The sequence below is a fragment of the Phaethon aethereus genome, assembly GCF_964289735.1.
Source record: "Phaethon aethereus genome assembly, chromosome: 2".
NCBI lineage: Eukaryota > Metazoa > Chordata > Aves > Phaethontiformes > Phaethontidae > Phaethon > Phaethon aethereus.
The window spans coordinates 15347348-15375152 of record NC_138582.1 but is presented as its reverse complement, the minus strand read 5'-3'; the positions used below and the strand labels follow the sequence as shown (position 1 = coordinate 15375152).

The 27805-nt window shown below is 44.0% G+C and overlaps 1 protein-coding gene across 1 annotated transcript in view; it reads right to left on the bottom strand.

Moving 5' to 3' along the window:
• ENPP2 (ectonucleotide pyrophosphatase/phosphodiesterase 2) overlaps positions 1–3475 on the bottom strand; it is a gene marked incomplete at its 5' end in the record, with an annotated part of 57105 nt that extends 53630 nt beyond the window's left edge. The window contains 2 exons of the mRNA XM_082015083.1: positions 2874–2976; positions 3425–3475. Of these exons, the coding sequence (XP_081871209.1) occupies positions 2874–2976; positions 3425–3475 (154 nt within the window). The remainder of the gene's footprint in view (positions 1–2873; positions 2977–3424) is intronic.
• Between the last annotated feature and the right edge of the window lie 24330 nt (positions 3476–27805).

Genomic DNA, 27805 nt, shown 5'->3' with positions numbered 1-27805 from the left:
TGTGCCATATCAAACTACCTGCTCTGACTCTACCTGATCACAATATTTTTAAAAAAATCAAATCCATTTACTTCCAGTAGCATTTCAATCATAGGACTACAGAACATAGACATGCTTACACAGTCATTACAGGAAGGAGACTACATGGTAAGAATCTGCCATTTGGATCCCATATGGTTCCTATAAGGAACCTATACAGATCAACAAATTACCTATAGAAAACATCGAACACCAGTTTTCCCAGATAATATTCATATTATGAACTTGCATTTCATTTTGCAGAATGCCATTGCAATGAGTAAAATTTCAATGAAAAGTCACATAAAGTAAAAAATACATCCTACCTGTACCAATACAAGAAAGATATGTCTCCATTTTTAATAATATGCAAAAATCCAGGGAGAAGGGACAGAAAAACTTCGGTGTTTCTTCTTCCAAAATTTAAGATATCATCCTATCATGACCATGGAACATGCTTCAAGAGACTACTAAGACCATTTTCCCTGAAAGTGCTTACAAAGATGCCTAGAAAGCTCATAAAACAAATAACTTACTAAAGGCAAAGTTATGAAAAAAATGGGAGCCTTGGTTCTCTAATGTCTTTCAGAAATTTTAAATAAAAAAATTATTTCAATGAAATAGTTTGTTGGGTACAAATATTAAACATCTTAAATGTATAAGGGCATATATACCCGTATACTGTAAAAAGAGAACAAGAAGGGGCTTTTAGGCATTATGGTACTTCTTTGACACACATTGATAAGGAACCAGGAAAAAAAAATGTTGTTTTTGACTCACAGATGAGTTCTGTGCTAGATGAAAACTGAAATTTGCTTACGATAATGGCATACCCCTGGAGAAATAACAGATTGGTCATATACAGTAATGGTTGGTAAAGAGACAGTGTTTTTTCAGTCTAAAATAATTAACTCTAAACACCAAGAAACTTGGAAATACAGAAGCCAAAGTAGAGTGGAGTTGAAAAAGAATTTATATCAATCTTTTATTCTGGATATTTTATTGCACTGGGATTCTGAAGAAGTACAACTGGAAGTCATGCAACTACGAGAGCCTAATAGGTTGTTTCATCATAGTGTTTTAATTTCATCAAGAAAAGCAGCTCTCCAGTGTAACATTTTACTTTCTCCTTTAGATAGATGTGACTATAATACTTTATTATTTGTTATCACATCCTTTTTTTTTACTGCAATAAAAGTAACCAAGCTGCCTAAACACAGAAGGCACAAAACCCTCCATTACTTTTCTGTCTCTTGTTGCACCATGGACTGGATTACTGCAATGCCAGGTGCTGGTCCAATCCCACCTGTAAGCAAATTCTCAGCAGGCTTCCAGAAGTACCCCACGTCCTGCCCTCTTGCAAGGGATCCTGTATTACTTCCTACTTTCCTGGAATGCTGAGCTAAACCTCTTGCTATTGGAACAGCACGCAGCTACTGATTCCAGGCCTGGTTGGCTCAGCAGAGCTGGCACTGATGAGCTGCAATGGGCACCCAAATTCAGACCTTTGGGACTTCAGTAAAAATCAACTGAACAGCCCTGCCCTAAAGCCTGCCCTAAAGAGGGTCACCAGTGAAAGCAAAGCAACTGGCAAGCAGGTGCCGAAGACATGAAATTCAAACCCTTCACGTCCCTCTTACAGACACTACACAAGTGCTCTACAGGTAACGCACTAGGAGATAAAAACAGAAATAAATTCGGTTTTCAGGCAATTTTTTTTTTTTACTGTTATATAAAGATCAAAAGCAACAGCCACTACCTTTTTGGTTACCTAAAATGCCTCTGCTCAGTGATCAGCAGCCCTGATTTTGGCTGTGATTAGACACCAACTCCTGAAGAACGGGAGAGAGAGGGACACAAGTTCACTACCAGGAACACAACAAACTCAGGCCACAGTAAACAATTTTATAATTAAAATTCTCAAGCTATCATTACAGACAGGTATTGCAAATGAAACCCTTTCACTTCAGTTAGATTAACCAGCTCTAAGTCAATGACCACAGGTTTCCTTTCTCCTGCCAAAGTAAGGAACAAAGACACAAGTCAAGACTACTTGGTGTGTTGGGTTTTTTTAAAGAAAAAAAAAAAAAGACTAGTTTTCCATTTTATATATTTTTCCACTTGGACTATGCCTGAGCTCACAAAACCCTATACTGCCCCAAAATACAAACAACAGTCTCTTCTGTGGCGTGTTCTTGCTTTCCTCCAAAGAAAAAAGGAAGAGGCGAAGGAGAACCAGATGCCTCGGTGACAGCACATCTGCGCGAACACCTGCCCTGCTCCCCTCTCCTCCCCTCTCCTCCCTTCTCCTCCCCTGCCCTCTCCCTTCTCCTCCCCTCTCCTTCTCCCCTCCGCCCTCAGATGGCTGCCGTCTACTGTTCGCAAACCAGCATGACCTCAGGAGTCACAGAAATCCCCACAGCTTTTCTCACCAGCGTCTCTTGAAAGCATTAACCAAGTTTCTAGAAACCGCTTCAATAGATACCGAAATAAAACCTTAAACCCATCGGGGAGTTTCTCTTAGCTCTAGAAGGAAACGGTGCAGAGCACAAAACATAGCAAATGCTGTGTAGGAGCTGATGAGACCGGGCTCTGTGAGACTGACAGTGCTCAGACCTAAAATAAGCTAGATTTATCCATAGTCACATGCACACAGAGCAAAAGTTTAAGTAAATAGGAGACCTATAGGTGAGTCCCAAAGGTCAACTGACTCGGGCTCGGCGAGTTATTTATTCTTCTCTATATCCTAGAGGGAAAAGGAACAAGCAAACTACTGTTTCGGGGTAGGAGTGGTTTCTAACCACAGTATAGAACATAAGGGTATTGCGATGTACAATTTATGTCCGTTACTGTACCTGAGACCGGGCCCTCATCCCATTCTTCAGATCTCCTAAAGCGATTTGTTGTAAATCCCATGCAGACATTTACTCCAAAGGCAAAAGCAAATAAAGATATAACCTGCAAAAGTAAAACAGCAAAGTGAGCAAACTGTGCAAAAAGCAGGACTTTGGAGCTATTAAAGGGGCAGAGATGGGATTAAAGGGGCAGAGATGGTCCTTTGTACATCCGAGCTCCCCAGCGCCGCGGTTCCCATCACCGGGGCAGCAGCTGGCAGCGGCACCGCTGGAGCGCACCGCGACCCAAGAAGGGCTTTACGAATAAAACGCCTCTTTCTGAAGCTGAAACGCTCCCTTTCTGTGGGGACTTATTCAGGAGAGACGGGCTGCTCCTCCTCTAAAAGCAAACAGGCTCCTCTCCGCCCCTACCTGCTGCGAGGGGAGGCAGCCGCCCTTAGCCATGCTAGAGAGCTCGCAGAGCCCGCGCCGCCCCGCCGCCGCTCCTCGGTGGTGAGCGCGGAGCTCCCTCTGCTCCGGGAGCCCGGGCTGTTCGCTACAAGTAATCCCACCTGGTGAGGTTGACAGCCTCGTGTGATTTGTCCAGGGGGTGATTTCATCATGTTTCGCTCACAAATCGCAGCTCCGAGTGCGAGAAGCTCCAGGCATCATCCCTCGCTGCGCCCTCCCCCCCAACACACACACACACACACACACACACACACACACACACACGCTTTTATGTGGTTCCCTCTGGCAAAGCAGGGCTTTTTCTTATGCCGCTGCCGCCAATAGCTGTTCCTGCTCGTTTTATTCTCCTCGCAAAAGTAACATGGTTAAAAAAGAAACCAAATGCGTCTCCATCTGGCTGGGAGAAGAAGGGCGGGTGGGGGGGGAGCGGGCTGCGAACTGAAACCATCCCGCGGCTGCCGGCCGGGCGGTGGTGGGGAGCGGGGGGGCTGCTGGAGTTTCGAGCTGGGGCGTGGGGGTGTGGTGTGTGTCCCCCAAACCGGGGATGCCTTCAGGGCTGGGGGGGTTACTTTTCGACGCTGCCCTCCCGCGCTGGTGTGGCGGTGCGAGGCTCGGGTGGACGGAAAGGCGAGGAGTTTGATCTGAACGGCTGGGAACCGCAGGCTTCCAGCGCCGAGGGGAAGCGAGACGTTCCCTCTGCCCCACATTTTCCCGTTTTCTTCAACAACAACAGAAAGCTCGGCTGTTTGGATAAGCACTTCTATTTACAAAGCAAATGATAATGCTGAACAGAATTACGGTTCAAATCGGCGGCTCAAATATTATTTGCAGAGGCAAATTATTTACCAGTGTAGTTTGCCACTTTTTTCTCTGATGAAAGCTTCATTAAAGTGTTTACTAACAATTACATTTAAAGGGACAGAGTCAAGGTCCGTAAGCCCTCGGATGGACTGAGCTTCCCTTGGGACTGGTCCCATATTCTCTATTGGCATTACAAAAGATAGTACTGTTTTCTTTAAACTATCTTGCAACATTAAACGCGTACGATTTTGAGCTTTCTCTAGAGGTACCTTTTACCTGCTGCAGCATCTGTCCTTCCCCACCACGTACCTTTACAGGGTAGTGGCTAAAAACCCTCCTCTCTGCTACCCGCATCTTATCAGCCTGCCAGCCTTTGCTAGGAGATGGTCCTTTTTTACGCAGTTTCTTAATCAAAAGTGGCTCCATTGTGCATCTTTGCGCTGCAAGCCTCAGGGAAATGTAACCAGCCTGAAAAAAGACCTACATCTTAGCTACACCAGGACATTATATTCCTCTCCCTTGCACAGACCGGGACTGTGAAGTCAAGAGTCATCTTCTAATGTTCACTTCATCACTAGCTGGGTTGAAAATGAAAGAGGTTGCAATAGGCAATATTCTTCTAGCAAAAAAGCTGTGGCCACAGGTCTAGAGTAAAGTAATCACTGAAATTTTTACTAGCTGTTCCTATAAAATCCTTCACCCTTAGCCTCTGGTATATCTTGTGCTTAAACAACTTCACCCCCAAGCACTAGGCAACTACAGCAGGGTGTGACAGCAGCAGAAGGGAAACCAAAGGTGTCACAAAAAAATCATTCAACTGTGTGACCTGTCTCAGCTAATGACATTCATGATTTCATGGGCAAAACGTAGGAATCAGTAGCCCCAAGCTCTCCTCCAGTTTGGGACTCTCAGGTCACCGAGTGACGCCATCAAAACACAACTGAATTTTCAAATCTGGTGGCCAATTTTGAGTACCCAAGCCAATATGTCCAGCCTCATTTTTGGGCATGTTGAGTCTTTGCTGTACCTGTGTGTCTTCCTAACACATAGGTGCTCAGTTCTTTTGAAAGAAAGTTCCTCCATAAGTTAAAAATGGACACCCAGTTAAATAAAGCAAGGAAGAAAACCAAAAAATACAGCATCATGGATGACTGATTTGAAAACACATATTTCATTTTTCCATTCATGTAACCTCTCTGGAGTTTGTAAACTGCACCATTTCACATAAATGGAGGAGCTCATTTTATGTTCCTTGGTCCGTGCTACAAGTATATTATTAATTAACCTCCTTTGTAATATCCTTTAGAATTATAGATGATGATGACTCTGAAACTGCTAATCTTTTTCATATGTGTTATGTAAGACACATTTTCCAGTAGCTCTGAACTGACCGCATATTCACATGCACAATCATCTTTTTGTCACAAGGATTCTGCCTGAAGCCACCCCACATATGCACAAGGAACTTCTTAGCTTGAACAAGGTCTAATGATTTTGTTCAGGCAAAATTTTACTGCTGAGATCACTGGCAATTAACTTTTTTAGCAATTAATTGTCATTTTACTCATAGGGAACACTAAAGCTGAAATAATGTATTCCTGGTCCAAGAATGCAGTGGTTCAGTGCAAATTTTAGGGCTTAAATGAAACACATTAAAAAGGAATTCTAACAAGATCAACAGAATATGAAATCCATCAATTATTGTGCATAAGAATTGGCCTTTGGCTTTTGTGGCTTATATGATCAGGCTGATTATTATTTAACTCGGGATGCAAAACTTCCAATCAGCCACTAGGTGACACTTGAAATGAGAAGTTCATAGCGTAACATTTGCACAGTTACAAGCGTTCCCATTGTGCTATTGCACAGACTTAATATAAGAAAGGCAATATTTACAGACTTACATAAAACTGATTTTTCTTGAGCTGTTTTTTTTAACAAGAAAGGAAAATGAAGAGAAATCAAGTCGGTTGGCTGAGTAAGAGGTCAGGGATGGAGTAGGCTCTAGAGAAATGAGCCTTTTTAGCTACTCATCTCCACTTTGCACTGCAGGGTGCAGCCACATCGGGTGACTGGGGGCCAGAGTGAAAGCTTCCAGTGTGCCTGACAGCAGCATGAAAGGCAGAAAGGTGAAGGACTTCTCCAAATTGTCCCAGAGCTCTCACCCCTTCAAACACATCTTCCACATATAGTTGTGGTCAAGAAAAACAGTTCGTTGGGTGCATGAAATAGCAATTTCAAAGAATAAAACTTTTTTATAAATTGTAGGAATTCAAGCCGTGTCCACATTGAGTTTCCTCAGATATAAGCACTGTGAAACCAAATAACATGTGGGTACCTCACTGAAAACACCCTGAGGCTTTTCAGCAAAACCAAAGAGGAACAACATAACAAGAAGAGATGATTCCTGTGTATAAAGGGCTTTAAATCATATTTTTCTAGGACTTTATAGATAAAAGCCAAATATCTTTAGCACCCTGCCAGCAGAGTGACTGATAAACAAGACAGAGAAGGAAGGGAAGGCGAGTGTGTGAGGGCAAGGACAGCAAAAGGATAGCAAAGCCATCCAGGGTCAGCAGTCTGATGACAAAAAGAGAGTAAGACTCAGTGCAGGAGAACGATGACCTGTGATGGGCAGTCCCTCAGCTGAGATCAGCCCAGGATCCAGGCTACAGCCACATACAAGAGCCCAGAAACATGATTATAGAGCCTGGGTATGCAGGAAAAATACACAAGAGCTGTTGAAGGACGAGGGACCTGTATCTGCTCAGCTTGCAAGAGTACCACTGAAACCCCAAGATCAGGGTCGCTGAGAAGTCCTCTGTGCATGATGGAGGCAAAACACTCCAGCAAGTGATAGATTCCAAATGGCTGGCGGGCTGGCTTGGAAGCAAAAGATTACAATCTGATCATAAAGGGTAGGAGAGGACACAGATATTCGCATGGATGCATTAAAGGGCAGGCAGGGTACAGAGGAAAAGAAGCTATTAGCAAAGACAAGGGCCAGACCATCCCTTCCTTGGGCTTAAGGACACATGAGAGTTGCAGAAGCTTCTGGAAGTATCTTTTTTTCTTACAAAAATTTCCCTGGCAGAAGGCACAAGACTGACTGCTGAGGAGCTGCACGACCATGCCCACTGCTACCCCATGAGACTGGGAAGACCCACAGACCAGGCTGTGCTCGTGAAAGTACGCCCTCCTCACCGCCATACCTCACCTGACAGCACCTTGCAGCTTGAGGAACAGTCACCAATTATCTGCTCATCACCACCCTGAGGGGAATAGTATGCAAACCATACTGCCTAGTGCACCAGAGGAGCGTACTGAGGACAACTTTCTCAACGAGAAAGATCCATAAAGGGGTGCCAGACTCTCAGGGATGATTATGGACAAATTAAAGTTTTTTAAATTGCAGTTTGCTGTAGCCCAACCCCTGAGGCACCTATAGGCCCATCAACATTTCTGAGAACCCTACCTAATGCCTGCAGGGTTCACAGGGCTGGGAGCTGAGTGTCTGAACCTGGCCTGAATCTCACTGAGGACGACCAACAAAGCACGTCGCATTCCTCCTCGTCTTGCCCTCCCGTAAGTGCCCTCCCAGGACAGCTACCAAACCACGTCCTTCACAAAACACAGGTGTGTCAGGTGCACACCTGTCTGAAACTGAGCCTACATGTTCTTCCTACCCAGAGAGAGAAGAGGAACCACCAGCCAAGGGAGGACCTGCGTCCCAGTCTCTCTGTTTTACTCATCTAAAACACTTATATCCTCGCTGGGACAAGTATTGAAACCCCGACGGGTAACCTGGTGAAAAAAGGAGGGCATAATGCAGTACAGGAATAAATTCTCTGACACCCCACATCAGATATAGCAGCTTTGGTGGCTAGACGAGGGCTGTGGATTTGGCAAGAGCACTGCAGCTCCTGAAGCTGCCTATGATGCCTGTAGAGGGGCCTTAGCCCAAGTGCATCCTTACACACCCAATGACCATTTGTGCCCACACACCTGCAAAGCAAGGTTTATAAGTGCGGTCACATCTTTTATCAGAGTGTCTAGGTTAGTTGAAAAAAAAAGACAAGTTTTCAGTGATCTGAAGAAAGTTTTCCATGCCTGAATGCCTGTCTCCCTCCTCCCAGCAGTACTACAGCTAACAGATCAATCGCTCCAATACAGGGTATTACACCTCTCCCTGTGAACTGCACGACAGCAACAGCACTAACACTGGTCCAACATATATACCTTCATCATCTTCAAAGCAACTAACATTTTCACAATTTGGTTTCTGGGCAATATTATTATTATTATTATTATTATGAAACAGCACAAGTACTTCACTAAAATCCACTGAGTTCAGAACTGTATTTCTTAAGATAATCATATATAAAAAATCTAGCATGATGCAGAATGAAAACTGTTCCATGATGAAAAACCACTTCTTCATGGAGGGGATGAATGAGTGAAACATGAAGCCAAAGAGCCCATATGTGTTTTTAATGCAGCACACGCAAGACTATGTATGTCTTCAGGTCTTCATCCTTGCTTCCCAATGCTTGAGATGGTGATGGGTATCACAGGTGCCCATTAATGGCTTTACATCCACCTTTTTGAAAGAGCTGTAGGCTTCAGAGGTGTGCAAATCACCCACTTACCCTTTGACAGTAGTCTGGAGGTCTCAAGGGCCTTGCATGGTACCTTGTATGTGCCACACTTAATCACTGTTAATTCATTTGAATTTTACGAGTGGTACAATCTGTTCTGTCCCACAAAAACCATAGTCCTTTAGGAACAACAAGGTAAAGCTAAAAGATAAGAAAGAAAAAAACAGAAAAAAGAAAAAAAAACCCAAAGACACAGAACAAAGATGGGAAAGCTACTTAAAGGTGCAATAAAGCAAGTTTTCTAGACTTCAAATCATGTTCCTAGCTTCTTTGTGTAACTTGTATGTACATCCTTTACCATCTTCAAACCTTTCTCAGTACAATATTAGCTTTGAATTTCCTGGGTATATAAAACTTCTTGTGGGGACTTCTACACTAACCCTGTAACATATCTCTCCTACTTAATCATATTTACCCTCAGCCCAAACTCTATTTTGGCACACTTTTCAAGCTCAAGGCTTGGTTATGATTAAAAAATTTCCAAGTGCTAATCTCTTCCCTACAAGTAAAATGTGGATATAATTAATACTGTTTTGTTTACTTTGAGTTTGTTTTCTTTGCCAAACAAGAGTTTCTGTTTGTTTATTTTAAATCTCTTCTTTTTAAATGTTTTTGGCACTTGGATCAAAAAAGTATTTTAATTAATATTTTTCTCCTCATTAATCTAAAAAAACCACTGGTGTTTTCTAAATTGCAAAACCCTATTTGATTTGAGTTTAAAGAGATATGTCACTAGGAATATTGTTCTCAATTTGTCTGCAGTCAAAGCTCTGGTCATCCATGCTCTGCAGCACTGATACTTCTTCTGGGCAAAAAGCAAAGTGGGACCAGGCTGGAAACAGAGGATTTCCCCACAACAAACAGGGACATGCCCTCACGTGGGCACATTTTCCTCCTGTTTCTGTACACAAGGAGTCATCTCAAGACTGAAGAACTGGCTGCTGTTATGGTGGCCTATAAGTGTCTATACCTATGAAAGCTTTTTTGGCACAGTAAAGGAATGCGTGAACATAGGACAGGCTGCAGCAGTGTTGTAGTTAAGACAAAAAAAGGCTGTGGTCCTTCTGGGGCTTAAACCTACTTCATATGAACACAAGTCCAACTCAGGTTCAGAACTATTTATTTGCATAGGGACTGCAAGACTGCACCACTAAATGCAATCAGTCCAGCATAAAGAGAAGGAAATCCTCTATTAAAAAAAAAAAAATCCTGAAGAAATTAGGAGAGCTGAAGAAGAAGAGAGGACCTCTGAAAAAAAAAAAAAACTCCCTGATCTGAGTCACTGAGCAGCCCCATGAACACTTGTGTGGAAAAGGGGACAATAGGAACTGCACAGGCTTCTGCCCAAAGAAAAATTAATAAAGTGAGGACACAGCTAACACTGTCACAGACTTAGCCCTATCTGCAACCCCTTTTGGGGGGTACTGGTTTACCTCACAGTTTAAAGACACATCTTTGTAATGTACACAAGCTTAAGCTATCCCCAGCTGTCGAGAGGGGTTAGGTATTTGACTAACTTGGAAATAACTGGATTTTCTGCCATTTTCCTTCAGAACAGAAATAAAACCAGCAGGTAGAGTCCAGATACCACAGGTCTACCAGCAGCCCTTGCCATCACTTCCATCCCTCTCACCCTAACCAACCATTCCCAGGGCCACACTACAAGTCAAAACAGGTTACAAAATTCCCTTCCTTTCACAGGTTTTGCTGTTGGATGAGTTCCCTGGTCCTCAGCCCTGGAAGCAGCGTGTCTGTGAGATACAGTGAGCTGCAAACTGCTACTGCTTCTGAGCCCCAAGCCAGGTACTGTAAATAAGCAGCATCCCATGGCCAGAGGAGCGCAGGGCAGAGCACAGACAAGCTCATCTCTGCCCCCGGGCTCGCTGCTGCTCCCAGGGCAGCGGCGTCACCGCAGCATACGCTCGGCTCTCTGCGTTTCTTAACATGCATCTGCTGCTGCCTGTTTTAACGGCAAAGCACAACAGCGTAAAACAATTGCATATTACTTTTTAGGTCATTTCGGACAGATGGGCTACTTTCCAAGCATCACAAGTTTTTGTAAGTTGAGCCATGTCACCACCACTTTAGTCAAATGCCAGCTTTTTTTTTTCTGGTTACAGCCAAGTGCAAAGATGACAAATGTAAGTACAAAGGGAAAAACATCCTGTTGGAACAGTACTCCCTCTTTTCTCCGGGTGAGAAAAGTATAAGCGAAATTTCAACAACAAAACAATGTGATCCATCGCTAAATTTTTTTTTTAAACCCATACCATAACGTGTAACTGTAAATTTCAAGATCTGCAGGAATGCAATACAAAAAAAATGAAGGAAACTGCTAGAAATCAAAAATATGCAACTCTGTGCTAGCATGGGTTTGCATAAGGATTATCAGGGTGTTTTCTGAAGCAAGTATCTTTTTCACCTTTTCAGCATAAACTTTGGAAGGGAATAAAGAATCTTTTTTTAAATGCATTAAGCATTAAAAGACTGTATTAATTTAAGCATTAAGCATTAATATTAATTAAGCAAATTAAGCATTAAGACTGTAGGGAAACTCTGGCCACTTAAATGTCGATAGATTTCTTCAATATTTCAAAGCAAATAATCTTAAGTTTTGTTTATCTCATCTTTTTTTTTCATCTAGCAATTCAAGATTTTCAGAAAGAATAGGTTCCTCGGTTTAATGATTGTTGAGTGCTGTAAAACAAAGAAGCTCTGCTTTGCTCAGCCTTCACAGAAGGCTCCCCACCCCAGTAAATCTCTTTTTCGCAGCAGACAAGACTAAAGTCAGCTTGAAATTATATTTGTTGAAGTTTCTCAGGGAAGGGACAGATGTTTGTGAGCATCCACAGAGAGCCTGCAAAACAGCTGGGGCTATTTAATTTAGTGTCCTTTCACTGCCCACTGCTGTCCCTTCTCCAAGACGCTGCAACCAAACACCTTTGAAGGCAACATCTGATCCAACCCAAGTAAAAAGGACTTGAGTAAACACTACCGTTCTGGTGAAGAGGGTAGAGACATCTCCTTTTCCAGCAATAGCTTTGCCAGCCGAAGGAAAGGCCTCTGGTGCCTGGTGTCCCCACTTAAGTCTGTGAATTGAACATTTCTTCCTTTCAGGTGAGGAATTGCCCAGCCTAGCTTCCTCTCCTCCTCCTCCTCTGCACTGCATGACACCAACCACGGCAGTTTCACTGCTTGGGTGATCTTCCTCCAGCCTGGTGTTGAGGAGTATTATGATTAAGTCACATTAAAAAAAAAAAAAACAACAAAAAACACCAACAAAAAAACCCAACAGACTTTGAGTAAAGAAGCCAAGATGGGAGATGGAAACAGGCAGGGAGCAGCAGTGTCTTCAGGTGACACAGCTGAAATCAGCAGAGGAGGAGCACCCCTACCCCTGGGGTGACCCGGGCTCACTTTGCACTGAGCAGGAGCATGTACAAGCTTCCTTTGTGGCAGCTTAAGCCACGACAGCTGCTTTGAAAATGAGTCGGGCTATAACCTCATGTTCATACCCCTGCTTGTAGGCAGCCTAAGCCTGCTGAAACATCTGCTTGATTCTGCAGATAATTCAGCATGATTTTGGAAGGTATTGGATTAAAAAAATGACATGAGGAAAGCTTCTGCTTCCATTGCTTCCTACTCTCATGCATTGTAAATCAAACAAACAAGCTAACCCCAAAGCCTCATTGTATAAGAGCAGGTGGAAGTGCAGTCAGACTGCAGGACAGAGGGCACAGGGTAGAGGCACGGGAGGCTTTTGGAGAAGTGGCAGCTTCAGCAAATAAACCAGGCCTGATGCTGCCAGCAGTAACTGCCAGGACAGCACAGTAGGTGAAAGGCATCCAACATCCCACGACTGTCAGAGCCATCTCCTACCATCCATGGGGAATGCTGGGCTGGCTGGGCAAAGCAACGGAAGGGCAGAAAAAGACATCTTCGTGTTGGCGTGAAAAAAGAGACAAAATCTATTAGGAGACTAGAGCTTTGGAGACTCCAAAAGGGAATCTTTCCTTCTTGTTCTCCCTGTTGAGGGGCTTTGGGGGAGGAAACAGTCCTTGTGGTCTCTAGTCTATTGTCAATGTTCTGTTTCATTTGTACTGCACAAGTCTGATATTCGTTAACGGACATTAAAAAACTAGAGCCTATTTAGATGCATTGATTTTATGTGGTCAAGCACAAATGACCTAAGTAATGAATCCTTTTGGACTTAGCAGCCAGCTGAGATTGAGACCCTTCAGGTTGTTCCCATTAAGAGAGGACTTAGATTGTGGCATGAAGCAATTCTTTAGTACAATCCTGTCGTTTACAAAGAGTGTACAAAGAAATGCTGTTTCCCTGAGCAGGGAAAGGAATCCTATTGTTTTGGGTGTCCAAGAGGCATTTAAGGACTTCTTACATTTATCCTGCATGAAGGGCCATCAGCTCCAATGGAATTTCACCCAATTTTATAGCAGTGATCCCTTCCCTCTGTCCCATCCCAAGGGGTGACCTTGTCTTGTGTTTGCCTGTTATCTTCACTGCTACCTTAGCTGAGCAGACAGAAAGGAAAGCAAGAATTTACAGGTGATAGCAACTTAATTATTTAAAAGTGTTGTTTCCTCAGGACGTTTTCTCCTCACCCCTCGTAGTGGCCATATTTTCATCCATGGGATGTCTTTGATTGTTTCAGCCAAAATTCCATTTTGGAGTGCAAAGAGAACCTTTGAGGAATGACTCTCCTGGCCCGAGCCATGCACTCGGGCTGCATGGAGCAGCCATCATCCTCATCTTCCAGAATCCACCATGGTCACCTGCTGCAGGTACCAGACCCCAGCCACAAGCTCATACTCGTCTTTCTCCGAAGATGGCTGAAACAAGCCATATTTTCTCTTCATACAACCTATGAAATCTTTGAAATGACACTGTTGCACCCAACATTCTTCACTAATGCAGATATAGACGAGAACCAGGCTGCCTTCTTCCCACCATCCCACTCATGTCTGAGGCCATGCTGACCTACCAAACCGCAGACTGGAGCAACCAGAGGGGTGGTAATTTGTTACAGCCCCTGCAGTTGCAATCAGAGTTTCTCTGTCCCAGCTTTGGTAGCCCTGACACTGAATTTGGCACAGTGCTGATCCCCCAGTCCCTCTGCTGCTGCCACAACACTTGTTTCTCACCACCATCCTGTCCCAGCTCCAGTAACCCCCACCAGCCCTTGGCCCATTCCCTGTTCTCCTGCCATGGCCAGAGAACTTTTTTAAGCTGTCACATTCATCAGCGTCACCGGACACATACAGCTAATATGACTGAAAAGGTTTTTCTGCAAGGGGAAATAGACAGCAATAAGCGAGTAAATATTCTGTAAATGACATCTACGGCTATCTGTATGTGCAGATATTCTGTAGTAACTTCTATCTTTAAATTAAATTTATTCTCTGCCCTTTTTACAGCTGTTTGTTGAGTGCTGGTGCTTCTTGCTGCACCAAAATCTCATCCTGCCTCAAGAACTTGCACTTAAATAGGGCAGTTTGGAGCAATTCTGCGGAGCTGAGCCACTAAAGTCATTGAAAACAGAGGGTGTGGGATGGAGTGTCCCTAGGCTGTATTCCTAGGCTGTATTCCTCCCCTCCGCTTTGTTATGCTGTTTGCAAAGTGCTGAGGGAAGTGTTCAAATCCTGTCCCAGGTTTGCACAGGGCTCTCCGTAAAACCTGGAGTGATTCCCTGTGGAGCCCAGTTGGAGACGTCCTGCCTGCGCTGACTCTTGACAGCGGCATGGACACAGCAGTAAGATCACCCCTTCTCCGGGTCGTTTCCCCCTCGCAAATTCTCCGTGTCTGGGGAAAAGAGGACCTGGTGGGTTGGTTTGTGTGCAAAAACAAGCGTATGGACCTGTCGGGAGACATTTCCTCATGGGTTAGTCCTGGCTAAGCGCACGTGTGGCGCGCAGCCTGGGAAGCACGCCCTGCCTCGGCCCTACAGCTACCCGCGTTTTCGACACATGCCAATACAAAGCCAGAAGCTTGAAATTTGGCATTGGATCAAAAAGCCTGTATGAACAAAGTTAATAGCTGGGACAGTTCATATATCCCAAGTTCTTTGAGCACCACAGGGATGAGAGGAAGGATCTCCGCTGAACGTGCTATTCAACAACAAGCAGCAAGAAATAAAGAGCTGTGAAGATAATAAAAGGGGAAATTGCAGTAATGGGGATGGAAGGTTGCTGCCGTGGAGGGAGGGTTTCAGGCGAAGAACGGCAGGAACAACTTTGGCAACGTTCCACAAATGATGTGCAGGTTTCTACAGCAGATGACATGGGAGAAAAAATGTTTATGTTTAAAAACATGGTTATGTTTAATGGTATATTTAAAAATTTTTATGTTTAAGGATGAGTTCCCAAGAATTCCTCAAAAAAAAAAAAAAAGCCAATGAAGGGGCAAGTGATAGCAAAGCCAGAGATCACTTCCAAATGAGAAGGCTTTCAGGTTAACATTTTTAATAGCCAAAAAACACACAGAAACAGAAGGTCAGAGGGTGAGAGTCCAGAAACATGTAAAATTGTGCATTATTTCTGGAGATATGGGTCAGGATTTAAGGCTTCTGTCTTGGGTGTCTGTGCCCAGGCGCTGGCAGCGGGGCCGCAGGGGCAGCCGCTGTGAGGGGAGGGCGGGGCTGCCCCGCACCGGACACAGCCGGTTCCATCCAGCTCCAACGGACCCACCGCAGGGTCGAGCTGAGCCCCTCAGCCAAGATGGTGGCGCCTCTGGTAAAACATAATGAAGAACGAGTAAAAACCGCTGTGCAGGTAGTGAGGAGTGAGGGAAAAATTGTGAGAACAGCCCTGCAAACAGCATGGTCATGAAGAAGGAGGGGAGGAGGTGTTCCAGGTGCCGGAGCAGAGGTTCCCCAGCAGTCTGTGGAAGAAACCTCAGTGGAGTCGGTTTGTCCTGAAGGACTGCGGCTCATGGAAAGGGCCAACAGTGGGGCAGGGAGACGCGTGAGGAGGAAGGAGCAGCGGAGAGGGGCTGTTATGGACTGATCAACAGCCTCCACTCTGCCTGGGGTGTTTGGGGAGGAGGTGGAGTCGTCAAGAATTGAGGAGTGAAGTTGATCCTGGGAAAAGGGGAGGGGAAAGCTGCTGGTTTAATTTTTGTTTTTGCTTCTCACTGTCTAAATCTATTTTAACTGGCAATAAATTAAATTAATTTTCCCAAAGTCAAGTCTATTTTGCCCATGACAGTAACTGGTAAGTGATCTCCCTGTCTTTATCTCAACCCATGAGACTTCCTATCTTATGTTCTCCCCCCGTCCTGTTGAGGAGGGGCTGGGTGGGCATCTGGCAGCCAGCCAAGGTCAACCCACCACAGATTCCTATTAAAAATCTCTACAAGATATTATGAAATTAGGTAAACAAAGGAGAAGGCTTATAGATGAAACTTTTGAGGTACTTCCCAATAAAAAGAGTGGAAGGAGGGCATGAAATGTCCCACAGAAATCAAAAGAGAGTGGCTGGACAGGAATTAGAAGTGGAGGCATCTGGGGCCACAATTTCTCTCCCAGTCATGGACATAAGGAAGATCCATCTGCAATAGGAGAAAAGCTCTCTTTGGCCCAAACAAGGTGAGGAGACAGGAGCTCAGCATACCTGCTACTATTTTGTATTTTTAATCTCTTTTAATCCAATTTTTCATGTACAGCACTAGCAACTGGAACTTCTAAGCAATTCCTCACTTCAATACTTTGAAATATGAAGCTTGCTAGGACAAAAGACTGTTTACCATGAATCTTTCTCATGGAATTTAAACAGTACACAACAGCAAAATATTTCTTTAATGCCAATAGGGCCCATATGTATGTATTTCTATATTTACATTTCTTTGTGTACCAAAGTGACAGTGACCCTGTTCTCCCTTACTCTAAATGTGTGGACCGCACACAGTTTCATGAGGTGTGAGACAAAGAAAGCCTGTGAGATCATTTGGTCTAACACAGCCATCATTTCACCCTGTGATGAGCCCAGCTGGGATGGGTAGAGCAGCGCTGGGAGGTTCAAAAGACCCCGTCCATCAAAGGTGCGGCAAAGGTTAAAGATGCCTCCAGCTCTGCAAGCACATGAAAACCAGTTTGTGTTACTGGTGTGTCAGCAATAACAGGTTTTTCTCGGTTTCCATAAGTGACCCATTAATTTGGTGAAGCGCCACAAATGAGCACTTACAATAGCGCATGGGAATTCGGACAAGGTGGTGCTAGCCCCAGCGCTGCCAGGAACCACCTCTCATTCATCTCTTCAGAAATATTCATTACCTCCACTTCCAGTTCAACAATTGTCAAAGGAGTACGTTTGTTGTCCTTGGGTAAAGGCTGCTGTGCAAGCACTGTAATTAAAAGCTACAGCTTTCAAGAATGATGTTAACATATCTTTAGCTATCTGGCATTCAAACTCAGCTGGCATCCTTGATGAATAATTGGAAACCTCCCTGCTGCAGTGACTTCAAACTCATAGTTCAACCATCGTATTACATCTTCTGAAATAAGGCAAGATTTTGTAGAACAAGTATTGCTACACGAAAGGAGCACCGTTTTGTTTTCTTAACATCCTATACAGGCCAGCCTGCTAGGAGGAAACATTTCTACAGCCTTAGACTTCATGAGAAGCTCTTTCTTAATCTAAAAATGTCCGTGGCCAGCCCTGAACAGTTCAGCAGGTCACCTGTGAGCAGCTAATGTTAGGGGCAGGGTCAGCCACTTCTTCCTCCCAGGTACAGGCACCTCCCAGGTACCTCTCCCTACCCACCAGGTCCTACTTGCCAGCCCCCAGCCCACCTCCCCACAGCACGTCCAGCGGGGAGGGCTGGGGCACTCGTGTAAGCTGCAGACAGAGCCTCGACACCGCTCCGGTAATGCAGCCTTGCCAACAAAGGGAGCAATACTTGCTTTGCAAGAGAAATTTTGGTTCCGAGAAGTCACTGCCTGGCTTTGACTTGCAGAGCTCAGCGTTACCCTCACAGATGGGGTGGCAACAAGGAGCAGCCTGCACAGCACTGACACATGCTGACAGGAAGCTTGCACAGATCAGTAGTAATTAGAAGCAAATCACAATTAAAATCTAAACAAATCAGAAGCAAAAGAGACTCAGAAGAGGGACCCAATGATTACTACTTCAAAACCAGACTAATCAAAACCATTATGAGTCCAACCATACGGAGGGGAACTACAAGGCCTGCGCTGTTTTATTTAACTCCTTATCAACTTGCCTCTCTAATCAGCACTTTACATTTGTGGCATAAGGAGTTATGAAAAAAAATTACTTTTTTTGCTTGAGGTAATACTGTCCTGATTAAAGAAATCCATGTATTTCCTCTGGAGAAAAAGGCTTAGGTAGAGGTGCCTGTAGTAGGAACCTTACTTAAACAGATTGCCTTTAAGCCCAGGACTTGGCCAGTGAAGCTCCAGACATTGGCAATTTTAATATAAATCAAAAGCCAAGTGATGTGGGAGTTTTAAACTCATAATTAAGTTTTTGCATAATATTAATATTGTAGGAGGTAAAAACAAACAAAACACAAGATACTTTGCTTGTGTCTGTGCTGGATGCCAATTTTAACATTGCTATAAGGTAACAATATATATGAAAGGCAGTTTATATTAAAAAGGTTAAGAGAGAAGGCATCTTCAGAAGGCAAAATAAGCTATAAAAGATCTACTACAAGTTTTAAAATATACTTTTTTTTCTCTGTGCATTAAATAATACTTTCTACTTATGAATCAGAGCACTTCCATCACCACCCCTAAACGTACATTGAAAGGGCTTCCAACTTGCCAAATCCCAATCCAAATTGCACTTGGCAAAAACACATTCACGCTACTTCACCACCTGACTTTGCTTGTAATTATATTTATTTAAGACTACTTTAACAAGCCAGAAAAACACACGGGGTGGAAGGGGAGGGAAGATACTCCTACCGTACCAGCGGGTCTTTTTTCTCCATGACTGAAGTTTGACGTGGAAACTCCGCTTCGCCCTGGCCACGGCAGCGGCTCCCAGCAGATGCGTTTGCCCGGGGAGGTCTCAGGCTCCCTTGGCCCCGGGCCGGCTCCCGGGGGGCTGCCTGGCCGCCCTGGGCCTGGGATCCCGATGCCGCGCGGCTGAAGTCAGGGTGCCAGCTGCCCCGGCAGGACAATGGCTCCATTGGGAGATAGCTGGGGGACAAAGGCGCTGCTTTCAGGAATGATTTTATATGCACACATGTGACCTTTGCCTGAAATGACTCTATGGAAAGCGTCCCTGTCCTGAAGATCTGCTTTCAAATGCAGCGGTCTGAGACACTTGCTTATTCTGTGGGGTTTTTTTCTTTTTTTTTTTTTTTTTTTTTGGCCACAGATGCCTCAGGAGAGGTCATGTGCAGATAACAAGGTGGTGGCGAGCTCTTTCTCATCATTTAATAGAGCTATTCTGTAACGGATAGGATTATTTTCTTCGCTTTCAAAGTTCTTCACCAGAATCTACTAACTGGAGTGCTTTTATCTGCTTTTAGGAATTTAACTACAACACCAGAGTACCCTAACTTTCAGTCCCATGTCCTGAGCTACAAGGTGCTTCCAAGCTCAGGCCACCTTTGCTAGAGTGCATATAGGTTTCAATTTATGCATCCTAATAAGAACAACAGAGCGTCCCAATTTTTAATGGATTTGTAGGACTATCTGTTATCAATTCTTTTATTGCAACTATGATTTTTAAGTATTTTGAATGCTTCCTATTTGACAGGGTATAAAATAGGAGCTGCCAATATGTAGCATATATGAAATCCAAATATCGCTATAGCTAGGCTGGAGGGGGGGGCGGTGAAGATGGAGTTTATTGCTCTTACATTGGGATACCGTAGCAAACGCTGCAGCTGTGGCAGGTCAAAGGAAGGTCCTTCAGAGTGATCCTCTGTGAGGTTACAGGGAAGGTTAATATCAATGTGCTTCTTTAAGATTAAACATTTTCCTTCATAAGTTCTTGATTTTTGCTGTTTATTACTCTAACAAACGAATATTTGCACTGACCATTTTTGTGCTGGAGAGAGTGGGGGGTTAATTTATTTTAAATGCAAGGCAAAATATGCCAGCCATTTTTGAGAACAAAATAAAAGATAAATATTTTGCTGTACTATGGATGTTAAACAATTTTCTCTGTCTTCATAAACAGATCTCGGGCTTATGTACCCTAGAACAACGGAGTGGATTTTGGGGACCAGGGAAGAATGGCCTTTGTTAAGTGAATATGTTCATCCATCCCTATCAAATTCTAGCCAGATTTGGTCAAGTTATAAATCTTTAAGAGATCTTTGTGCATGCTCAGCACTGCGTGCAACTTGCTCACACTTAATGGCTGAGCTCTCTGAAGATCATCTCTGGATGTCTTTGAGCCCCTTACAGACCATGGGTCACACTGTGGGCTATTCCAAGGGGAAGGAGTTTTAAAAGGTGTTCACAGTCACAATGGTATCCAGGAGTGGGGTTGTGTCTGTCCGTCCATCATACACACGCCCCTCTCAACCAGCACAGCTGCACGCAGAGCCCACAGCTCTCCCGTAAAAAGTGTGTGCTCATGCATGCTGGGGAAGGGGATTCCTTGTCCTGAAATAAATCCTGCCCCATCCCCCAGACAAAAATCAAACCCCACTGTGAAATCTCCCCACAGACTGCCCATCCATCCTCCCCGCTCCCTACAGCCCCTTCCCTCACCATCAGTCCTTCGGGAGAAGGAACACTGAAATGGAGGTTAAAATCAAAACTTTGAGGAGCTGCTGAATAGGTGGTGGGTCCCATGTTGTGAATGAAACAGGGCTGCTGTTGGAAAGATAGCACGGACTATGTGATAATGCACAGCGACCACAGAAGCAGATGGATTTCAAGTGTTTGATTTAGAAATCTTAAAACACAATGTCAGTATTTTTGCATGTCAGATCAAATAATTTTAGATAAAAATCCAGTTAGAGTTCTATTAGTACTAAGTGCAAGTAAGATTTTTAAAACATAAATATTCTGCAACATCTAGAAGCAAAATATCTGAGCATCTTAACACAAGGGAGCAAAAAAAGGAGAAACAAATTAGCAAACTCATAGAAGATCTCCCCACCTGACAGCAGGCTGTTCCCAACATTGTGCTCCCTGATACTTGTTTGAATTCCATTTAAAAGAAGATGCTTCTCACTTCCCTTAGAAGCTAATGTGCAGCCTGCCGTGCTGTTGACAACTCTTTATCCTTTGATCCCCATCTGACTTCAATATAATTTTTCACTTTTTTTTAAATTCAGCTTATCACTTCTAATTATTTGTTGCCCCAGGAAAAAACAGCAGAGGGGCCTAAACTCGTTGTTACAAGTGCTCTTCTGAATAAAGACATGTTTACATAACAAACTAAATGATTTCTCTACATTTACAGAGTTTACATATTACCTGTAATTTGGAGACAGGCACAAGCTTCCCCATTTAGTCTCCTTTCAGCACGGTTAGCAGGAACTAGCATGATTTAGTATTTCCCAAGCTATCCATTGCAATCTAAAAACATTTTGGTAGCTCTTTACCCCTGTTTAACACTTTGAGCCATACTCAGTTAAAATACATCTTAGTCAAGTCTCATTCTCTATAGACAAACTCAGGCTATTTAGCAAAACAGATGCTGCTGTCTCTAGATGTCACGTGGAACGGTGGGTCTTGCTTTAGACAATGCTTTGTCCGAATTAACGCACACCAGCTAGCACAGTTCAGGCCAGGGCAGTGGCCCAGGGCAGGGCACGGTCAGGGGAGCACACAACACTGCGGGGGGAAACCAGTGCCCATCCTTAAGGGCCCGAAAGATCTAGACAGACTGGAGAGTTGGGCAGAGGGGAACCTCATGAAATTCAACAAGGATAAGTGTAAAGTTCTGCACCTGGGGAGGAACAACCCCATGCACCAGTACACGTTAGGCATTGACCTGCTGGAAAGCAGCTCCACGGAGAAGGACCTTGGAGTCCTGGTAGACAAGAAGTTCTCCATGGGACAGCAATGTGCCCTGTTGGCCAAGAGGGCCAACGGTATCCTGGGGTGCATTAAGAAGAGTGTGACCAGCAGGTTGAGAGAGGCTATCCTCTCCCTCTACTCTGCGCTGGTGAGGCCTCATCTGGAGTATTGTGTCCAGTTCTGGGCTCCCCAATTCAAGAGAGACAGGGAACTTTTGGAGAGAGTCCAATGGAGGGCTATGAGGATGGTTAAGGGACTGGAACATCTCTCGTATGAGGAAAGACTGAGAGACCTGGGGCTGTTTAGTCTGGAGAAGAGAAGGCTGAGAAGGGACCTTATCAATGTCTATAAATATCTGAAGGATGGCTGTCAGGAGGATGGAGCCAGTCTCTTTTCAGTAGTGCCCAGTGATAGGACGAGGAGCAACGGGCACAAACTCCAGCACAGGAAGTTCCACCTCAACATGAGGAAAAACTTCTTTACTGTGAGGGTGACGGAGCACTGGAACAGGCTGCCCAGAGAGGTTGTGGAGTCTCCTTCTCTGGAGTCCTTCATAACCTGTGCAACCTGCCCTAGGTGATCCTGCCTTGGCAGGGGGGTTGGACCAGATGATCTTCAGAGGTCCCTTCCAACCCCTACCATTCTGTGATTCTGTGAAAAGGCACAGGAAGGGATTTAGGAAAGGATTTCTACCTTTTTCTACATACACATCTGAAGCAGTAGACCCCTAAGAGGGTCTTTGTGCAGTGCCACCACCACTTTTTTCCAGACTGTGGCCATCACTGCATTTTATCAAACATCCTCTCCCTGCGGCGTATCTCCAGTGAGTTATGACCAGAGCTGTTGGATCTGCTTTCTGGACTTGATTTTAGGCAGCGGCGCGGCACAAGCTGCTCAGATCAGGGCAGGGGTGGACAGGCACAGGAATATAGCTCCTGCACTTAGGAAATTTCCAGGTGTGGCAGGCAGCTACTTCCCATTTGAAGGAGCAACTCAGCTGGACAGACAGTGGACTGCAAGTCTTGGATAAGGAATTAAAAATCCACCAAAGTCCTATTTTGATCATGCAAAACATCAGCCTAATGAAAACCAAAACAACAAGTTTCCAGATACACTAGGTTCTGAAATTAATATTCAGGAATTTGATATTATAACAAATGCACCGAGGAGAAAACTTACTGTGGGGCATAGTTTCATGCTTTCATATGTAGTCCAGGCTAGGCTGTCCTGGAAGGTTAATGAAAACAATAAAAAAATCTTTTTTCTTTTTCAATATTCAGAATGTAAGGAGATGATAGTGGGTGAGACTGAACCTCTGCAGCCACATAGGAGTAGAGATTATACAGGCTCAGCTTTAAAGCAGCTATTGTCCTCATCAGAATCAGAAATCTGAACATCTCTTGATCTTGTGCAATCAGAGGGAGTAGCTGTATACTTAAATCAGGCCACACATTGAGCACCTATATATGCATTTCCAGAGCTAACATTAGGATCCTATTTTAAAAGCTGTGTTTACAGATGCCCCAGCCTGCTAGAAATAAATCCCTGTATTTCCTGCATTCATTTTAAACAGTATTGTTGCAAATACATGCATCAGAATATTGTACTGGCAGTTAAAGATGCCACAGGTACCACAGCACTAAAATCAACCATAAAAAACAGCGCTTTAAAAAAAATCGTGCTGTAGATAGTCACGAATAAAAGGAGATTGTGACTTACAAGAATTATACAACCCCTACTCCTGTTAATCTGTTCCATATTTGATGATTGAGTGTGAATTACAGTTGAAAAATATCCCGGGGGATTACTTAATATACCGCCTAATCCAACCATCCACCCCCTGCAAAGTACAACCTCATGCGGTTTTGCTTCATTAGGAGTTTCTCCACAGCTCCAATGTCCCGGCTCAGTTTCACCTCCTGCAAACAGGTCTGAGCAAGAAGAAATGGCTTCTGTGGCCAGAACTGTGCAGAAATACGTAATTCTGTAGAAGCATAATTGCACGAGCTGAGCTAATGGAAAAAACATACTTTGTCCGGCTACCTTCTAGGCATGGAGTTACCCCTTCTGCAATCTGAAGAGATGATGTGGTCTTGTATCTCTGGTTTTGCTTTGACATGTTTTTCTTTTCTTAACCCTTAGTTTACAGTACTTGGGCTGGATAACAGTTTTGCTCAAACTCCAAAGGTTTACCAGTTCTGTTCAACAACATTTCTCCTGCCATGAAATATTGTTTTATTTCCACTAGACTTTGCCCACCTGCCGGGATGTTATGATATTCTTTATCCTCAGTTTATGCAAAAATGTATCTTCACTTTGAAAAGCCATCAGACCCAGAGCTTCTAAAGATCCTCTGTGAAAAGATTAATTCTCAGTTCTTGATCTCTATTAACTGCAGTATGCTGGGCTATGAGCAGCTAGCACAGCTTTAGAAAGCTGCTCCAACAGGATCCAATCCTTGAGGGTATTGCCACAGGGAGCTTGGGGTGGAACAGAAATGTCCATAAACTGGAGTTGTGGGTAAACGTGTGCGGGGAGACAAAGCATGGATACGTGAAGAATTGCAAAGATTGTAAAGTTCAATTCTCCCTGATCAGCATGAAAAGTCTCTTCATGGGCTGAAGGTTTCCTCTGAGAGCATGAACTTGATGAGATAGCTTAAAGCTTTATCACCCCTGCCATCACGTAGGGCACTCCAGATCCTGGATAAGGCCAGAAAAGGGCCATAGGGGAGAGCAGCCTGCTGCCAGCATCAGACAAGATCCTGCTCCTTTGACTTGAGGGCTGAGACCATGACTCCTTTATCTACTTTCCATATCACTAAAACATCGCTTTCTACACCTTCTACTGGTTTTCTTGCCCTAAGCCAATCCCTATGCCCTGTCCCAAACAACACCTCTGTAATTTAGCACAGATACAGCTCTACCTCGTTTTGAAGCTCCTGGTCTTGTGCAGTGTGTCAGATTCCACGTTCTAAACAAAATGTACAAATTTCTTAACTGAAACAGTAAATCACAAATTGTAACTAGGGAGCAAGTTAATAAAATCCCTCAAGAAATTTGACATACATAAGCCCCAAAAGGGAACACCACAAATTTCAAGCCTGCTCATACCTGCTACGGAAAATCCAGTGTTGAAAGCTACCTCTAAAGGTTTGAAGAGATGTATTACCAGGAATAAGGAATATGTAGATAAAATTTATTAAACCTGATGAACCAATATGATAGCTACAAAACTCACCACAGACCGTAGCCTTTTCACTAAAGAGCAATGCACCAGATAGCGCCAATCCATAGGTGAGAGTAGCCAACAAACACAGCCACCAAATACCCTGGAGAACAGAGAAGTCATAAAACTCCAGAAAAGACTCACAGGGGACAGGGTGATGATGAGTTCCAAGGGGTCCTGCTGCAGGACAGGGTTGGGGTGCACAGCTGGACTTGCAGGTCACACGACAATACCAGCCTTTGAAGCTTGGCGACCACCCACCAGCAGGCAGCTGTTGGTCCAACAGCTGTGGCATTACTTGGGTTGTTCATGCAGCATTTTTAATTCAAGACCAGCAGGTTGGCCACCATTACTATAGCATCTGACTTTCATAAAGCTCTGAATTTTTATCTTCCTGAAAAGAAAGTTATAACCTGGAGAGAACATAAACTTTTCCATTTTTTGGGGGCTGTGGAAATTGGCTGGTTTTTTTTGAAGAAAAAACATTTTTTTTCTTAATTCTCATCATCTACAGTTGGGGTAATTCAAGTGAATGAACAACTCAACCTTGCATTTCCAAGCATTTTGACTGAAGAAATATAGAAAATAGAAAATCCACTGCGAAAGGAAGCTACGAGTCCAACTGCAGCGTGGATTAGGGCCTTTTCAGTGCTCAGCTGAGCAGGTATCAATCACGGTGACAGCTGTTACTGCATCGAAATGCACTCAGTTCTGGGGAAAAAACCGAGAGCAAACTGGCCTGTTTGGTTTTTGGGCACTGCAGAGAGGAGCCGTTGAACAGAAAAGGTTTTGGGGCTACACAAATGATCTCTGAATTGAATTTTACATATAACTATTTGAGACTTCTAAAATGACTCCAGTTTGTTCGTGAAGCTCAGTTTATACTCCTGCTTATAATTTATCTTCTGTTTTTGATTCCTCACAACATCTGTGTCCTTTTTCCAGACCCCCCTGCATGGTTTTATTCACTAAAGCTTTCAGAATTTTGTTTTTGTTCTAATGTTTTTGCCTTCTAAGTTGTTTTTATTATGATGTACTCCACACTGAGTGCTCTGGCAGGCTGTGAGGGGTGTTTTCTAAGAAGAATAAATTATGGGCACTAATAAAACAAAGCACAGAGCTTTTGAACATTTGGTTTCAACGTGGAAGGATTCTCTTTCATATGAGAATCATGTTGAGGATTTATTTCTAGGGGGACTTTTTCTGTTATTAAGATCTAACAAAGCAGTATTTTACTGAAGGCTTTTTGTTTTTTTCCTTGCCCACTCTGTCACGGTTATTGCGAAGTTCTTCTGCTGTTTCTCATTTCACTGCAAGGTAGCTACGTGCATATGAAAGGTGCACTGTGCGGGGTTTGCTTTCAAGTTTTCAGTTAAGTGGGGGGAGGGAGGTTTTCGGGGTTTTGTTTGAGCTTCTTTTGTGGAGATGGATTAAGGTAAGGATACGGAAACCAGGAGCAAAGTAGCTCTTTAAAATAAATCCAGATCTCCCCACTGTAAACATATGCCAACAAAATATACAAATTATGGCAAGTTGGTTGTCTGTGTTCATAACTGAGTTAGTGCTAAAAAACAAGAGGACTATAAGCATGAGTTACAACATTTATTTGGACCTCCTCGGAAAGTCTTCCTTTCAGTAGGCTCAATCCTGCAACGTAAGCAATTTAGCTCTCATGAGTAGTCCCATTGACTAAAAGCAGAGCCTGGATTTACAGGGTCACCTAAACCAACAGAAGAGTTTTGAATGCAACATTTTCCTGTAAGTCACTTCCCATTATGCCCTTTTGCAACCTGGACTCCATCTCCTTAAATCTGCTTTATTGGTCCCATATGCCTTTGTTCAGCGAAGCGCTCAAGCTTTGATGGAATGGAAGGGATGTAAGCGAGCACCGAGCAGCTTTCCTAAACCGGTGCTGCAAGCCACGCTCAAGATTAATGCCTCCTTTCATATAGTTGCGTCCCCGTGCTACACGCAGGGAACAGCCTCCCACTTGTAGTTCCCAAACACGCTGGCTTTCTCTTTCAAACCCGCTCGCAAAATCCACTGCGTCCCAGCTGCCTCCAGCTCGCAGCTTTGCACCGTTGTCCCTCACATGATGGAGGAGCTTTTTGCTAAGCACCATTGAGTGCTCGACACCACCAAGTGCTTAGACTCCCACGAGGCTCGGTCCCAACTGGTGGCCAGAGCAGGGTCTCACCCAAAGCCCAGTGGGCACCACTGCACCCTCCTTGTACCGCCTCTGGCCTTCACTTGGCCCCCAGGGGATTTAACTTTAGTCCCCAGAAAGCACAAGACACTTTTTTCCTCTTGATTTTGGCTGGATTTGGTTTCTGGATATTTAGCAAGCTGACTCACCCCATCAAGGTGAGCCTCCAGGCTGATGCACAGGAATCCCCAGTGGGAAGAGGACAAGACCACCATGTTCAGCAGCACTGGATTAACTAATTGTGGAGTCATACCCTAATGAGGAAAGAGACAGCGGCAGCTCCGTGTATCCTTCCTGCAGTCTATCTGCATGCACCTTCTCCTTTTTGTCTGCATTTTACAATACAAAAATATAAGAAAATATTTTAGTGTAGATTTCCCAAAAATGATGTCAATTTTTGCACCTGGACAGATTTTTAGCAGCATCTAAACATATTTCAAAGATGTTATGTGTTAGCTATACATCTACTTTTAAGTTAAAGATGCGAAGTTTGATTACATCATACTCCAGGTCAAAAAGTGGGGGGTGGGAACCATAAACTTTGCAATGTTTGACTTGAACTCAAGTGAAAACACCTGAAGGATTTTTATGGGTGTTTGTATTTCTCAGTGACAGG